The sequence below is a fragment of the Lygodium microphyllum genome, chromosome 2 (genome assembly GCF_053477565.2).
Source record: "Lygodium microphyllum isolate KBCC chromosome 2, Lygodium_microphyllum_v1.1.10, whole genome shotgun sequence".
Lineage (NCBI taxonomy): Eukaryota > Viridiplantae > Streptophyta > Polypodiopsida > Schizaeales > Lygodiaceae > Lygodium > Lygodium microphyllum.
In genome coordinates, this window is record NC_141136.1 from 156,069,467 (window position 1) to 156,087,514 (window position 18,048).

At 41.4% G+C, this 18,048-nt stretch overlaps 1 protein-coding gene across 1 annotated transcript in view; it reads right to left on the bottom strand.

Annotated features, from left to right (window-relative positions):
* The window catches only part of ACD1 (Pheophorbide a oxygenase family protein with Rieske 2Fe-2S domain-containing protein), a 63,270-nt gene that overhangs the window by 42,913 nt on the left and 2,309 nt on the right, over positions 1-18,048 (bottom strand). The window contains exons 2-3 of the mRNA XM_087700154.1: positions 15,269-15,504; positions 15,048-15,174 (exon numbers count right to left, since the gene is read on the bottom strand). Of these exons, the coding sequence (XP_087556280.1) occupies positions 15,048-15,174; positions 15,269-15,504 (363 nt within the window). The remainder of the gene's footprint in view (positions 1-15,047; positions 15,175-15,268; positions 15,505-18,048) is intronic.

Genomic DNA, 18,048 nt, shown 5'->3' on the forward strand with positions numbered 1-18,048 from the left:
CATTTGGGAAGAAAGCCATTGGAACAAAATGGGTCTACAAGCTGAAACGGAATGCAAATGGATCCATTGACAAATACAAGGCAAGGCTTGTAGCTAAAGGCTATGCACAGAAAAAAGGCATTGACTATGAGGAGACATTTGCTCCTACCTCCCGTATGACGACCATCAGGTCTATGGTTGCTTTGGCTTTATGGATGGACTGTGCATCAGTTGGATATTAAAACTGCATTTTTACATGGGGAACTTCATGAGGAAGTATATGTACAATAGCCCATTGGTTTTGCAGTTGAGGGCTTGGAACACTTGGTATGCAAGCTGAAAAAAGCTTTGTATGGTTTGAAACAAGCTCCTAGAGCTTGGTATGCAAAGATAGATGCTTTCTTGCTTAACCAAGGGTTCATAAACAGCTCATCTGAGTCTACCCTTTACGTATGTAAAGAGGGGGGATCCATGCTGATCATTTATCTTTACGTTGATGATCTTTTTCTTACAGGGACACATGCTGATCAGATTTCAGCATTTAAACAAAATTTGCAGCAAACTTTTGACATGTCAAACTTGGGGTCTTTGCATTATTACTTGGGCATTCAGTTCATACATGATGCTACAGGTATTGGGTTATCACAGTCAAGATACATTCGTAAACTTCTTGAGAAGTTTGGCTTACAGGATTGCAAGCCAGTTTGTACACCAATGGAACCTGGACTTAAACTGTCATTACACGATGGCAGTGATTTGTTTGATATACACACATGCTCTGGCAGTTGGATGTCTTATTTGCTTATGCAACACTAGGCCAGACATACAGTTTGCAGTTTCAGCCCTGAGCAAATATATGCATCAGCCACACATGTCACATTGGCAAGCTGTTAAGTATGTCTTCCGTTACTTGCAAGGTACTAGATCTCTTGGATTGCTTTATGCCAAGGGAGGACCACTGCAGTTACATGCTTACAGTGATTCTGATTGGGCTGGTGATTATGATTCACGTCACTCCACTAGTGGCAATTGTTTCTTTCTTGGCTCGTCTTGCATATCTTGGCTTAGCAAGAAACAGTCCACTGTTGCCACATCGTCATGTGAAGCTGAATACAAGGTAGCTTTCACTACCACAATTGAATGCGTATGGATTAGACGGTTGCTTGCTGATCTAGATGTATCTGTTACAGAGCCTACTCCTTTGTTCACTGACAGTCAGAGTGCCATTGCAGTGGCACGGAGCCCAGTGTTTCATACACGCACGAAACACATTGAGATACATTATCACTTTGTCAGAGAGAGGCTACATGCAGGTGAAATCAATCTTGTCTATTGTCCTACCACCAATAATGTGGCAGACATCTTCACCAAAGCTCTTCCTCGTGAGAAATTTCAAGCATTTCGCCATGCTTTAAATTTGATCTCCTTTGGTGGCGGATGATCCTTGTACACTTGATCACTTTTCACTCCAGGGGGGCTTGTTGGGTATTTCGCTCACGCCTCACTTACGCCTACGCTCACATCGGAGTGTCGGTGATCAGTAGGACACTGGGGCACTTTTTACTCTCGGTAGGAGAGGTTTTCCCCCAAACTTATGGTATTATTTCGTATGTGCTTATGACACACACTCACGGGCACTTACCGTGTTCGGGTGCGAATACCCCCCTATAACCCTAAGGTTTAAGGGTTGTACCTTGTACTTTCAGTTTACACTCTTTCAATCTATTGCATTGGGCGTCGTGCTTCACTCTCTACTGTCTACTGTTTTCTGTGCTGAGCATCAATCCTACCTCCACTCTCACACAAATGGCCTAGCCAATTAATTTTTGGATGGGCACGGTCAATTTTTTGGGCATGGATTAAGGGCTGAATTACTTTTCAGAATTAATTAATTCTGAAAATTAATTAAATGGCTGGAAATTGCTAAAAATGGATTAAGAAAGCTGCCACTTGGCAAAACTTTCCCGTGCAAGTGAGGGAAAGGCGAAATAGGGCTGAAGGGAGAGGGAAACCTCGTTTATTCACTTTGGAACTGTTGGAAAGAGGTGTTGAACTGTTGCTGCCAGCTTTTGGGGCCATTTTCCAGCCATTGGAGACCATTTTGGTGATGGACATTGCATATTCTTGACCTTGGGAAGCTGGCAATTGCTGCTGATGCACCTTCTCCTGAAGATCAGTCTCTGATGCTCCTATTGTTGTTGGTGCATCCGTTTGGGGCTGGTACAGCAGGGCAGAAGCTGATTTTGACCAGTTCTTTGTGACAAATCTCAGAATTTTCTCTCTACAGCATTCTCTCATCTCCTTCAACCTATCCTCAGCCATTCTCAGCAATTCTTAGCCGTTTGGAGGAGATCTCAGCCATTTTTGGTGGGCTTATCTGTAATTTCTGCAGTAAACCCTAATTTAGGGCAAAAATTAGGGTTTAGCAACCACCTTGGGATCCGTGCCAGAGATTGAAGGCTCAAAGGACTGAAATCAGCAGCTGATAATTTATCAAGGGATTTCAGGAGCCAACCCATCCCGAATTGATTTGGGGCAGCATTTGGCCAGCCAAGGGTCAAATTGGAAAAGAAGTCTTGGGTGAATCAAGGGGCAAATGACCCTAAAGGCTTGCTGGTCATTTATGACAACAAGAGCAATTGGTTAGCAAGAGGAGATTGAAGAATCTCAAGTTGTACTCCTTCCAATTGAATGAAGCTAAAGAAATACCACAAGGGGCGCCAGTTTTGGGGCCAACAGGGAGTCTACTGTCCAAGAATGTTATGGTAAAGTGTGTATTTCATTCTATGTGCATTTATTTATTGTTGTAATTAACTCTTAAATCAGGTTATCACCACCCATTCCAAGAAGGAAGGCTGGTTTCATCGTCAACGTGGGTACAATTCAAGCAAATGTTTGCATCGAATTGGTTGACAAGTACCTTTGAGGTGGACATCATGACAGCTTGGAATAAGCTGGATGCTAAGGAATGTAAGAATTTGGAGCAATATAATAAGAAGTCTTGGAATGCATTGCTGCCTATTACTTCTTATCGCCCCCATATCCCTTCATGAGCAAGTGGAAAAATATGTTTGTGGGCTGCCCAAAGAAATCAGGGATTTTTGCATTAAATCCACCGTGTCTAGCATGTCTCAGCTTATAGAGACTGCTGCTACAACCGATGCTTTGCTGTGTGGGAAGGAATCGGACTTCCTAGAGAGTGGGGAGAAGCTGAATAAAAAGTTGTTTAAGGCTGAGAAACGGGGCAGATCTGAAAATCAGCCTGAAAAGAGGCCAAAACAACAAAGAAAGAGCTTGAAAACATTGGCACGACGTAGCGAATTGATGGCTGCAAATAAATGTTTTATTTGTGAACAGGAGAGTCACATTGCAAGGGACTGTCCCAATAGGCAGCAAGCTGGAAAATCAAAAAATCAAAGAGATTCTAAAGGAAAGAAGCCCAAAATATCAATGGGATTGGTGCTCAATGTTGTTAGTGATCAGCCCAATGATGATGCTACTGAGTTGTGCAGAGCATGGGGAAAAATTAGGGATCAGCATGCATTGATTTTCTTTGATAATGGTGCACGAGCCAACTTCATCTCTGTTGACATGGCCGCCCGTCTAGGCATCAGAGAGTATGAGATGCGACCCATGGGGAAAGTTGGAATGGCATGTAAAGGCCATGCAGAGCCTGTCACACTGCTCATTGGAAAACTTCCGATTGCATATATAACAATATGTGGACAGCGAACTAAAGGGGTTTTTTTTTTGCTAGTTTTCATGTATGGACAATAAATAGTTTGAGAAGATTCAAGAGGGTTGAGACATGCTGCGATTGAAATGTCGTATATACATAAATTTAGAAAAGAGCTTAGAAAAAATGTGGTTTTGATTGCAACTGACTACATTTCATAGCTATTTGATGGGTTGATTGTTGCTCTTGCTATGGCTAAAATTACAGCAGTCATTAATGCAAAACATATGGTTATGTCTTATAGGTATACACCTTGGATATGTATAAAACCATAGAAGAATTTTCTCAAAATAAATGTAAATGGCAGCAAGCTTGGGCTAACTTGTTGAAATGAAGTACAAGACAATTGATCTTCATTGCTCCACTTGAGGGTTGTGATGTATTGCTTGGTATGCCATGGTGTCACCGTATGCATGCAATGATTGATTCTCGTGCAAAAAAGATCACTATTCAACATAAGGGAAAGGTACTCACACTTGATGTAAAGTTAAAAGGTGAATATGTCCCTGTTGTATCTACAACTGCCATTTCCAAAGTAATGAAAAATCATCTTTCAGCATACTTGGTTTTTACTAAGGATAAAGATGATAGTGAGAATGTTGGGAACATGTCTAAGTTAGAGAAGGATCGCATGTCATTTCTGAAAATGTATGCTCATTGCTTCTCTCAAGCTACCGCCTGAAAGGCTAGAAGATCATGGCATAGATCTTATCCCTAGAAGTAGCCCACCTAATAAGCCACCCTACAGAGAGTGCAGCCCAACAGGAGGAGATTATGAGTCAGGTAAATGAGCTGTTAGAAAAAGGGTTGATTCAGCCCAGCTCGTCTCCTTTTTGTTCTCCAGTGCTTTTGGTGTAGAAAAAGGATGGTTCATGGCATATGTACATTGATTATCGTGCTCTGAACAAGATTCGACAAGAATCGCTTTTTGATTCCTCGGATCGATGATGTTATGGATAGATTGCAAGGGGCAGCCATATTTAGCCGTATAGATTTGAAAAGTGGGTATCATAAATACGCATTAGACCAGAAGATGTGCCTAAGACAACTTTTAGGACATCTTTTGGATTGTATGAGTTTCTTGTTATGCCTTTTGGACTTACGAATGCCCCTACCACTTTTAATCAGATGATGGATCGTATCTTCAAGCCACATAGAGGATTTGTGGGCATTTTGTTTAATGACGTGATTGTCTATTCAAAGTACGAGGCAGAGCATAGAAAACACTTGGACATTGTGTTCAACGAACTGCGTGACCATAGGCTGGTTATCAATAACAAGAAAAGTGAAATCTTCTTGCATGAAATCCACTTTTTGGGGAATATTGTATCGGCTAATGGTATTTGCATAGACTCTACAAAGGTTGAAGCAATACGATCATGGCCACCTTTGAGGAATGTGCATGAGATCCACAACTTCTTGGATTTATGTTCTTACTACAGAAAGTATGTATGCAGGTTTGCTGAAATTGCATCTCCATTGCATGCCTTGCAAAAGAAGGATATGCCATTTAGATGGACAACAATGGAAATTTCAACATTTGAAAAGTTAAAGAAAAATATGACTTCAGATTTTGTGCTTGTGTTGCCCGATCTAAGGAAGTCATTCATAGTTCAATGTGATGCATGTGGTAACAGCATTGGGGCTGTTCTTATGCAAGACAGTCGAGTTGTGGCTTATGAGAGCCGAATTCTCCACGGTGCAGAAAAGAATTTGCAAATCTATGAGAAAGAGCTCTTAGCTGTAATTCATGCACTATCTACGTGGAAATATTATTTGTTGGGGGTTGATTTTACAATGCAAACAGACCATCAAACTTTGATGTACTTTATGACGCAGGCAAAGTTGTCAGAGAAGCATATGAGATTGGCAAATTTTCTCTCTATGTTTCATTTTCAGATTGTACATATTGATGGTAAAAAGAATGTTGTGGCTGATGCACTGTCACGTAAGCCACAAATTTCAGCTCTCGACATGTTTTATCACACTGAGTTGGATGCCATGAAAGAGCAATATGTTGCTGATTCGGACTTTGCTAATGTTTATGATCAGCTTTACAATGGACAAAGTCAAAGACACTTTGTGCTAAGAGATGGATTTCTGATGATGCATAGACGACTATGTGTCACAAAGCAGTTAAGGCCTAGAGTTATCACTAAAAGTCATGCTCCTCCATATGCAGGACACAGAGGTATTAATGCCACGGTCAAGGCAGTGGAGCATTTCTTTTATTGGCCGGCTTTAAGGCATGATGTAGAACAGTTTGTTAAGACATGCATCGTATACCAAAAGTTAAAGCATGATAGGCAAAAGATGCCGGGTTTGTTACAGCCCTTACCTATTCCAAATAGGCCTTGGCAAAGCATTGCAATGGACTTTATTTTTGAGCTTCCTAAGACACCTATAGGGAATGATGAGATATGGACTATCATTTGCAGGTGTAGCAAACAAGTCCATTTCATTCCGATAAGGAAGAAAATAAAAGTTGATCATATGGCACGATTGTTTTTGTAGCACATATTTTAGTATCATGGTATGCCAGAGTCGATCATTAGTAATCGAGACCCCCGGATGACCAATTTATTTTAAGGGCTTGTTTGAGAATATAGGTACCACGTTGAAATTCTCATCATCCTTCCATCCGCACACAGATGGTCAGTTTGAGGAAGCAAATTCCACAGTGTTGGATCTTTTGAGGTGCAATGTTTCAGACCACAAGACACAGTGGGAGCACTATTTGCCCTTGGTTGAGTTTGCTTACAACAACATAGTGCATAGTTCTACGGACAAAGCTCCATTTGAGGTGGTTGAGGGTGGCAAGAAGGTATCACCTATTCTCAAACTAAGGATAAGATCTTTAAGGCTGATCGTTATGTGGAAAACTTGGATGTAGCCTATACAAAGATAAAATATGCTCTTCAAAGATCACAAGAAAAGAAAAAGAGGGCAGCTGATCGTCACAAACGTGCTTTGCAGTTTGCACAGGGTGATTATGTATTGCTGCATTTTGAGAAGGCAAGGCTGAAAAAGATAAAAGGAAGAGAAAGATTGTATCCGAAGTTAAGAATGAGATACTATGGGCCCTTCCAGGTGTTGGAGAATATTAGCGATGTGGCATGTCGGCTGAAATTACCTCCACATTGGCGGATACACAATGCCTTTCATGTCAGTTTATTGAGGCCTTTTCATGGTGATGTGCCAGAGGATATGTCTGCTGAAATTCAGCCTGAGGTTGAGGAGCTAGATGAGATTTTGGTACCTGAGCAGATTTTGACACATAAGGAAAGAAAGGTCAAAGGTAAAGTTTCCAAGAGATACTTGCTGAAATTTCAGAATTATTACCAATGGATGACAAATGGATGGAAAAGAATGACTTGGCAGATCATCCTCAGTTGTTGCAGCTTTACCTAGATGCCTTTCAGTTAGAGCCGACTTTAGTTCGGGCTCCGTCGGTTTCAGCAAAGCAAGGGTCCGGAGTATTGCCTGATGCTCAAGGGGGAGATAGCACTTCCCCTCCTCCAATTATGGATAGCTCTCGTATGTAGTGAATCTCGGATGTATTCAGTATGCATCCAAGGTACTGCGCTGACAGTATGTTTTCCATGAGATCACTACTTAGTGTACTAGTCACTGTGAGATGTATGCAGATGAGTATGAGTTTCACCCGGGCACTAGAACTATACTTTTGCATCAGCTTATGATCACTTTAGCATGAATTTTGCCTCAATTTTGAGATAAAAATTCTTATCAGTTTCAGCTTAGTTTTTTATCAGCTTGAGAACCGTTTATGGTCACTTTTTGGATCAGTTGTGCATTAGCTTTTGCACTGATTGCTGGTCAATTTTTGCAATGAGTTTGTGATCAGTTTGGGGTCACATTTGCAGCAGTTTGTGATCAGTTCTAAGATCAGTAAGTGCTCAGTTTATGATCAGTTTATGCTCAATTTTCAACGGTTTACATCTAGTTCCATGGACAATAGCATATGTTATGATGCCATGATTTATGCTTAATTTTCGCTATACTATGGTTTGATTTTGCCAGATGAGTTGAGCTCATGAGAAATGGACATGTCACATGATAATCTGGCAATGTTTTTGAGATTCTTTGTGAGTCTTATGTTATGCTATGTTGGCTGGTAATTTTCAGCATATGTTGGGCATAAAGAATGGTTAAACAGCAATGTGCAATGTTGTGTTGACTATGATGCCCTATGGAAATTTCAATGTAGTACTTTGCTTTTGATGCATTTGGCAGTGCAATCGCAAGGATTTCAACCGGGGGGAAAGGTTGTCATGAGGACATGTATTTTTAAAACCTCACTTAACATATGGATTAATTTTTAATCACATGATTAAATAAATGTTGCACATGTGAGGTACAACTGGGGTAAGAGTAAATTTACGAGCCCGGGACCCAAGAAAATCACGGGATGTCAAAGGCAAAGTTACTATAGGTTATGCTGCACGGGTACTTGGTGGTATCCAGTGCCAGTTATTGGCCTAGGTCATTCATTTGGCCATAAGTATCAGTTGGTGACACTAGAGAAGTAGTGTTTAATGGTACCTAACACCAATCTGATAGTCAAAGATGGCACAAAGACACGAATGGAAGTTGCCTATCCAACTTAATTATTGGCCCGTCAGATTATTTTTTTGGGCATTGAAATAATTATTAGATTACTTTTCAGTATTTAAAAATTGAAAATTAATATTTAATTATGGATAATGCTGGAAAAACCATTTGGGAAGGCTACCACTTGTCAAAAATGCCCATGCAAGACTGAAAAACGTCTTTAGAGGCTGGAGTGAGACGTTTTGAGTGTATTCATCCTGCAAGAGAGAGGGAGGAGATGCTGCTGGTCTGATTTGCAACCATTGGAGGACCTTCTGAGGCAGCCAAGGGCACGAGAAGACCAATCAACAACAGGTGACAGCATCTACAAGCTGTTGAGACATGGCAACAGCTGTAAATGACTGATTTTCTTCAGTTATTTGCATCTACAAGCTGTTGTGGCAAGGTAGCAACTGCATTTGACTGATTTTCAGTCATTCTTCGCAACAAAACTCTGAATTTTCTCTCTCTACAGCTTTCTCTCTCATCTCCCAGCCATTTGATAGCCTTGCTCCGAAGATCTCAGCATTTGGACCCTTGGAGGCTAAGCAATTGCAAATTTCTCTGCTGTAAACCCTAATTTACAGCAAAAATTAGGATTTGGCAACAGCCTTGGGAAGCGTGCCAAAAATTGGAAGCTCCAAAACTTGGATTCAACAAGGCTAAATGTAAATTTCAGCTAAATTCTGAAGGACTAACCAGCCATTGAATTTGGGGCATTTTCCATCTCCATCAAAGCGGGTGAAGGCCAATTAAGTGCTCGAATCAAGGGGTAAAATAGATTGAAGACTTGCTGGTCACTTTGAACAGCAAGGGGAGTTTGGATTGCGAAGGGGATCGAGAGAATCCGATTGTAAATCAACTTCTTCTTCAATAAAGCTAAAGAAATACCGAAAGATACCGAAAGGGGCACCAATTTTAGGGCCAATCGGGTGTGCATTGTCCAAGATCAGTAGATAAATTTGTATTTTCAGATTTGCATTAATTATTTGCTGCTGTAATTAAGTTGTAATCACGGATTTACCACCCATCCGCGGAAGGAAGGCTGTTACAGGAGCACTCCGGTGGTCTTTGACATATTGATGGAAGCTCTAATTTAATGGATAAGGACTCGAACATGAAAAGCCCCAAAGTTTAGAGAAGAAATTTTGAGGATTTGGGCTTAAATTAAAAAAGGTCCAAATTTTGTTCATGAAATTTGAAGAAATTTCGAGTGAAATTGCAACACCCCAATTTTCATGTGAACAATGCCTGACAAAGGTTTTAGACTTAAATTAATTAAGGTTTAATGTAAACCTGATCCCTCTTGTATTATTGGGTTCTAGTGGGACGACGGCTAAAACGTGACGGTCATGACGATTGTCATGAGGACATGTATTTTTAAAACCTTACTTAACATGTGGATTAAATTTTAATCACATGGTTAAGTAAATGTTGCACATGTGAGGTGTAACTAGGAGTTCAAGTAAATTTATGAGCCCAGGACCCAAGGAAATCACAGGATATCAAAGGCAAAAGTTACTATAAGTTATGCCGCACACGTACTTAGTGGTATTTGGTGCCAATTGTTGGCCTAGGTCATTCATTTGGTCAAAAGTGTCAGTTTGTGACACTAGTGAAGTGGCATTTAATGGTACCTAACACCAATCTGATGGTCAAAGATGGCGCAAAGACACTGCCTAGCCAATTTAATTATTGCCCAGTCAAATTATTTTTCATAGTACCGAAATAATTATTAGATTATTTTTAGTATTTAAATATTAAAATTTAATATTTAATTATAGATAATGTTGAAAAAACCCTTTAGATAGACTATCACTTGTCAAAAATACCCATGCAAGACTGAAAAACGTCTTTAGAGACTGGAGAGAGACATTTTAGTGTATTCAGCCTCCAAGAGAGAGGAAGGAGATGCTGCTAGTCTAATTTGCAGCCATTGGAGGGAGGACCTTCTGAGGTAGCCAGGGGCAAGAAAAGACCAGTCAATAGCAGGTGACAGCATTTACAGCCTGTTGAGACAGGGCAGGAGCAATAAATGACTAATTCAATTCTTTGCATCTACAAGCTATTGAGATAGAGTAATAACAGCAAATGACAAATTTTCCGCAGTTCATGAAGAAAGTTTGAATTTTCTCTCTCCTCAACATTCTCTCTCATATCCCAACCTTTGTACAATATTTCTATAGCCTTGCTCTGAAGATTACAGTATTGAGATCACCAAAGGCTGAGAAATTTCAGATTTCTCTATCGTAAACCCTAATCTACAATAGAAATTAGGGCTTAGCAGCAGCCTTAAGAAGTGTGCCAGAAATTGGAAGCTCCAAGACTTGAATTTAACAGGGCTGAAGCCTTTTTTAGTCAAATTCGAGCAGAGAGACTAGCAAATCAATGAATTTGGGGCATTTTCCATCTTCATCAAAGCGGGTGAAGGCCAATTGACTGCCTGAATCAAGGGGCAAATCAAATTGAAGACTTGCTGGTCATTTTGGACAACAAGGGGTGTTGGAATACCGACAAGAATTGGGAGAAACCCATTGTACATCAACTTCTTCTTCAATTAAGTTAAAGAAATACCGAAAGGGGAGCCAATTTTGAGGCCAACAAGGTGTCCATTGTCCAAGATTGTAAGTTAAATTACATTTCTCAGTTTTGTATTAAATGTTGCTGCTGTAACCAAGTTATAATTAGGGAATTACCACCCATCCACAAAAGGAAGGCTGGTTACAACAACTGCAGAGATAGAAGCGGCACATGCAAGCCATGGTGGACAATGATGATACGCATAGTTAATGAGGCACCAATAGACGAGACCCACAATGGGAAGCCGACGTAAAGCACGCACAATTTGGCGCACAACTGTGTGGGCAAGAGCAGTGATGACAAATCCAAGACACGTGGCAGGACCCTAAACAAGACAGTTGTGTGCAAGTCAAGCTCGCACGTGGCATAACAATAGCACTAGGGCTTAGACAGCATCAGCCTTCCAAAGCAAGGCTCACAGCACAATGACAGGCAACATTGGAAATGTGGCAAAAGGCCTGGAGAAGCAGCGACTATGCAGGACAGGGTGTATACCTCTTTCTTCTTCTTCTTCTTCTTCAACAAGTGAACAGAACAAAGTTGCTACAACAACATTGATGTGAGTTGATTGAAGCACACAAGCTGAGATGACAAGTAGAACCCGCTCTGATATCATTGTTGGGTATGGCATTCATGTGTGGCCAGCAGACTATGGTGGATGGAACTCCATGGGGGGGGGGGGAGGGGGGGGGGGTGTGAGAGAGAGAGAGAGAGAGAGAGCTCTTGCAAATACATACAAAGTAAAAGATAGATTGATAATAATAAGTGACACATGAGAGATGATAGTACAAGTGATAGGGCTTGAATATATAAGCTAAAGTATCCACCTACACCTTTGATCCTTATTTAATGCTAAGTGGTGTAAAAGGTGTTCACACCTAAACATGCACTTTTACACACAATAATATATGTTCACACATGAGGATAAACAAATCTAACGCGAATAGGGTGTGAGCAATGAAGCTAGAGAGCTTGAAACCTGCAAAAACGAGATTAACCTAAATGGAGGGCAACATGCCTATTTATATTAAGTTTTGGGACCTCATACTACACATCATTTTAAAACTCTCTCAAACTACACATCATTTTAGGGTTTTGATTAATTAAGCATTTTTGGAGATATTTAAGTGGCTAATTCAGCATGTAATGCTTATATTAGCTCAACACTCCCCAAAAAGGGACAACTAAACATAGTTGCATTAAATGCACTCCATTTACTATCATATTTCTCACAACACCCTATCTCTCTCTCGACTCCAGTCAACACACTTAGTAATTTCTCTCAATCTTCCTACTCTCTCGCTTTATTTATTCTCTCTTACTACCATGGCTTCTCATAAAGTATCTCCCTTTGATACACTCGCTCCTACCGGACTTCAACACATGGAGGATGCCCACCGTCCAACTCCTGAACCCAACACACACTAGTAGCATCCCGAAGCTCCTGCTTCTTTCAAATTCGAAGGAGATTCTCTATTTGTGGCGCTTCTCCAAGCTCAAGTCAAGGAAATGCAACAACAATTGGCCAAACTATGCACTCTCCATTTTCTTTTTGTGCTTGCAGCCATGAGGACGTTGCCTCTTCAGTTCCAACCCCATCCCTTTAAAAGGGAGAAAAAGGATGTGAGACAAACATCGATTCATGGCTGGCCAAATGGACGGTGTATTTCGATTTATATCAGTTTGATGACACTTAGCGCATCGAGCAAATACAAATTATGTTATAAGGGGAAAGCATATGCTTGGTGGGCAAGGCTACGCCCCAAGCTAGTGACATAGGCTGATTTTCAATCCATTTTTCGAAAATATTTCATGATAGCCGATGATGAGATTGAAATTTTTCGAAAATTATTTAAGCTAGATATGAGGAAGAAGAGCTTAAATGCATATTCATAGGAGTTCAAAGACCTGTTACACATAACAAATGCCTTGGATGATCCCCAAGCATTGCCCTATAGGGGATGCCACTTCGAACTGCTGCCCAAACTACCAAACAAGATGTTCTGCAATCCGTTTTACTTGTTGGAGGATGTCTACAAATATGCAAAGAATTTCGATAATACTTTGGCTACGAGTAGGGGCATGTCAAGAAATGACTAAGTAACCAAAGAGAGAGTACGGTTTGCAAGGAGAAACATAGTGTGTGTATGGCAAACACTGAGAAGAGAACAGAAGAGAAACTCAGATGAATGAAATAAAATAATGAATTGAATATGATACAAGGGTGTCGTAGCACAAAGGATGCCCTGGAGCAAGGAGACTGCTAAAGAAGCCTCTGAGTCTACAAACACAAGGATGATGAGGTGATGCATAGAGCAAAGAGACTACCATCAGAGGATGAGGAGCCTTTGAGTCTACAAACATAGGCCACCTAAGGATTGATGCCCATTGCTGAGATGTGATGTTGGAGGTGAAAGAAGAGTTAGAAACTAAAAACGCAAATGTCAACAGCCTCTGATGATTGATGATGCCAACTAGGAATTGTGACTACTGATGAAGGGAGCAGCCAAGTTGCGGAATGCACGATCCAACTAGCCCTGGTGATGACACCTGCTAGCGGATGAAGACACCTAATGGAGAAAAACTGCCCAAACAGTCTAACGCAAGGTGGAGATGATGCCTAGAGAAGGAGGAAGCTATCACCAACTATCAAAAGCCAAGACTAGGAGGAGAAGAGCTGTCACCCATTGTGTAGGGATGTCGCCAACTAAGGATGTGATGTCGCCAAGGTGGAGAAGCCGATGCCACTCCAAACGGAAACTTGATGCAAAGTGGACAGGGCGCCTAAAGAAGATGATGGAAGGAGAGAGGAGAGACGAAAGTCTCAGAAGAAGTGAATGTGATGAAGTGGGTGAAGAATGAATGAGAGGTGCCATACTAGGCACAACCTGTCTCGAGTCTCGCCCACTAAAGTTTCTCGAGCAACGCTCCAACTCTCTCAGAAGGCCCTAAAAAGCCTTTTTGAGACTGGAAGCTGAAACCAAAATGGAAATGAAGAAGGGAAATTGTAGAAATAATGTGGTTTCTCAACACCCCCTCTCAGGCCCAAAAAGAAGCACAAAAGAGGAGTGAGGTAAAGAGAAGAAGATCCATCCTATAATCCGAGGATGCCACTTGAAAGGAGACCTGGAAGATAGTCAAGAAACCAAACGAGTAGTAGAACCTGAAACACAACCTTGGGTGAGAAGCCGCAAGCTCCATTACACCATGCTAGAAGGAATACGAAGGCCTAGTCACAAAGTCGCAGCTAAAAATCCAAGGGCCCCAATCGAAGATAGATCCTCTAAAGATTGAATGAGGAACTTCAAGAGTAGTAGGGTCCCCCTTTGAAATTGGAGGAGTAGGAGCCCTCTTTGAAGCCAAAGAAAAAGAAGATGCCCCCTCTGAGGGCAAAGGAAAAAGATCCCCCTCCAAGATAGATAAGGACTCCAACTCATGAATCACAAACTCTAAGGTGTCTGAGGACGAAAGAATTATCATTGATCGTGCTGAAGAAGGTATTTGGGGCTCAGAAGGAGTAGAAACCGGTGAGCACCCATTGTCTTCTCGAACCTAAGGAGAAGAGGGTGGGGTAGAAGGAGAAGGCTCAGTATGAACCAAGGGTGGGGAACAGTCACAAGCTCTCAATGGAGTGGACTGTGGAGGAGAGGTGGGCCGTGGTAGCCACTAGACCCAAAAATGGGTAGGGGAAACTGCCACGCAATGTGGTGGTCTCCAAGAGGACTTCCGCCTCGTAAGGACTTAAAGCCTCCACGTCATCCACAGATATTGGATGTATTAGAGTGCGCGACATTTCATATAGTCAGTGCAAAGCTCAAACTCTCCTGTTATGAAAATGAAAGAAGAAAGGGTACCCAGATCAGCCTCCTTCAAGTTCCAAAAGTCATGATGACAAGGAATATTTCATAATGCACCACAAAAAAACTCACTACAAAACCTAACAGTCAATAGATCGCATCAAATGGGTACGAATACGCATAAATTGATGTCTAATTCATAAACAATTGACGGAAATCAATGTGTGAACTCAATATCCATAACAAATCTTAACAAAAAGAAGATTTGCTTATATTGACACAGGAGTTAATAGGGCAGACCTTTAAGTGGATGGGTAAAGCACACATGTGAAATAGTGATCTACCTTGTGATGAGCAAAATCAATATGAGAAGGATCAGAAACATTCTCCATCAGAGTATCATAGCCATAGAAGAGATCTCTTTGAATTGTAACAGTTGAGTAGTTGGGATCGTCAAAAACTGATGGTAATCTGACACGAACAAAGGTAAATTCTTGCATCTGTGTTAGCTGGCTGAAGTCATCATATGTTTAAAACTGTGACAAAATTTGCAGGGCCTGCATACCTTGGTGGATCAGTCTCGTATGCTTTCTTCCATGCTTTTGCATCCGGCCAAACAAAAAGCAACCCCTGGCTAACTAATGTTGGAAAACTAGTAACGCAAGCTCGAGAAGACAAAACAGCCTTTGCTTCTGGCCCTTCAGAGGCAGCTTGTGGTATGCACCCACATGTTCCGTCAGGTTTGAAAGACCATCCATGATATGAACACTGTAACCAGCCCTTTTCATCAATTCTTCCTTCCTGCAAAGCAAGGAAGAGAAAGAAGAAACATCACAAAGGATTGAAAGATCAAAAACAATGGACAACCAAATCCTAATGCTTACAAAGAAAGCAAAAAAATGATTTTCCATATTGTCTCATGATCTACAAAGATGGTAGCATACATAGTAATTGAGAGACACAATAAGCCTTTGTGGCAAAGGATGGATGATTCATCTGCACAAGCCCTAGATACAGTTCATCCCTTTAGATTTCGGACTGGGAAACCACATTGCATGTATGGCAATAATGCTCCTTGGAATACAATTTTCTCTAATAATGATTATTTAGTAATAAGCATATAGATTACAAGCATCGAGGTACTCATTATTGAGAGGCATACCTACCAAATTTCTACACATTTGCTTCGTAGGGCCCTTGCATCTCCCATGCATTGCATTTGTTTAGGTGTAAATAGGGTGTTTGGAAGGAATGAAACCTTATGAGAGTAGGCTCCCTTCAAATGAAAACCCTTGTATTGTGTAATGTAAGCATACTCCCTTTTACGTCATCAAAGCACAGGTGACTTGGATATCAAATGAGAGTAGCCTCCCTTCAAATGAAAACCCTTGCATTGTGTAATGTAAGCATACTCCCTTTTACGTCATCAAAGCACAGGTGACTTGGATATCAGGCACAACAACCACATTGAATAGTCCCACTAGCAACTCACCCTCTTTATTGTGACTTTTCTATTGTGTATTTATTGCCTTTTACCTTTTTTTAAAACATAAGACCCATTAACTTGGGCTACTCAAAAGAAGATATCCATCGCCTCTGCAATCATGTTAGGCTCTTGGGCAATCAATCCACACTCTCTCTCTCTCTCTCTCTCTCTCTCTCTCTCTCTCTCTCTCTCTCCGCACAGCCCTGCCCCACCTGCAGACACTGCCCCCACCCTCCCTGCTGACCCACCCCCGCCCCTGCCCCTACGACCTGTGATCTCTGTATGACCAGAATATATTGGAATTGGACATGATGGGATCACCCAAAAGAAACAAGATATCCCCACCATCCAGAAGCCACATGCGAGGGGAGAAGAGCAGGAAATATTCCACCATTTGGAGCAGCATTGATAAGATTAAAGACTCCCACACGTAGAAGGGTATGGAAGCACTCCCAGATGTATGTAAAATTCAGGACCACAACATGGAGAATGTCAGAGAAATGATGACAGTCGTGTATGATGAAGCTATTCAGCAAATCAGAGAGGAGACGATCACCAAGGTGCAAGAGTGGAAAAATGAGATATATGAGGAGGTAAGAGCACAATTCATATCTTGGAAAGAGGACATCGAGTCTAGCTTCCAAGAAAGGAATAGGATAATTGAAGAGTTTCAAAATGAGGTCACCAACTACAAAAATCAACTTGACCTCCTTAGAAAGGAGGAGGGGGAGATTACGGACAGTATGGGGGCTGCAATCACAGCAGATGTTCAGGAACTCAAAGAAGAAGTCTCCATGCTTAAGAACTGCCCCAAAGAGATGGGAATATCAGGGGGGGTCATCGTGGCATTGAAGGAAGAAATGACCAAGAATTTGGAAGGTCAGCTTGAAGCCAAGCGACAAGAATAGGTGGAGGTGGTTCAAAAACATGTGAAAAAGGAGGAAAAAGAAGACAAATGAAAGGAAGATTGTCTGATAATAAATAGTACCATTGGGGAGCAGAAGCTCAGGCAAGCTCCACACCTCAATGTACATATCACAGGTATGGAGAAACAAATGAGACCTCCCCTGAGGATGATGGTAAAAAACTTTGTATGCTGTTGGGATACAAGAAGGAGGAACCCCTTCCATTTAACAAGGCATGGAGAGTGGGAAAAAAGGTGAGCAAAAAAAGGGCCCTTATGCTTCAATTCAGAATGGCATAGTGAGGACATCCTTTATGAAAAAAAGGGTGATTCTACGGGGTTTAAAAGAAAGGGAACCCATGTACCTGGATCATGATCTCACACAGATGCAAGTAGAACATCGTAAGGCATACATGCAATACTCACAATTGAGCACCTTTGTTCTTCTTGGTGCTATTGTGTTGGACATTTTCCTCATGCACTTTGCACCTCTTAGAATACAATGATATCCATCCCATGCTTATGGTCCACCTACTTCTCCTCCTTGGGCTACTCAAACAATGACCATGCCTATGTCTAACCTATTTACACTATTCGATCCATTGTGCACACTTCATCCATGCATGATGGCCACTTTGGGGGAAGTCCTCGAGTGTACTCCACACCCTATCCCTACCCTCCCTATCCTACACTCAGCACTCACTCTTTAGTCAGGACAACCAGGGATGCATTTGGTGATACGACTAGTTTTGATAGTCGAACTTCACGACTTGGTCAAACCTCATGCAACAAATGCTTGAGCCCCATTGTCTCTCACAACTTGTCATTTTGTCTAAAGGCTATGCCCAATCCTCGATTTGCCCAACCTAATCTTGTCCGTCAATGGAAAGCTCAAAATGCTACAACTAATGACAAGTTCAGGCAAGGCCTTTCACTTTCAATTACAGCTTCCCCC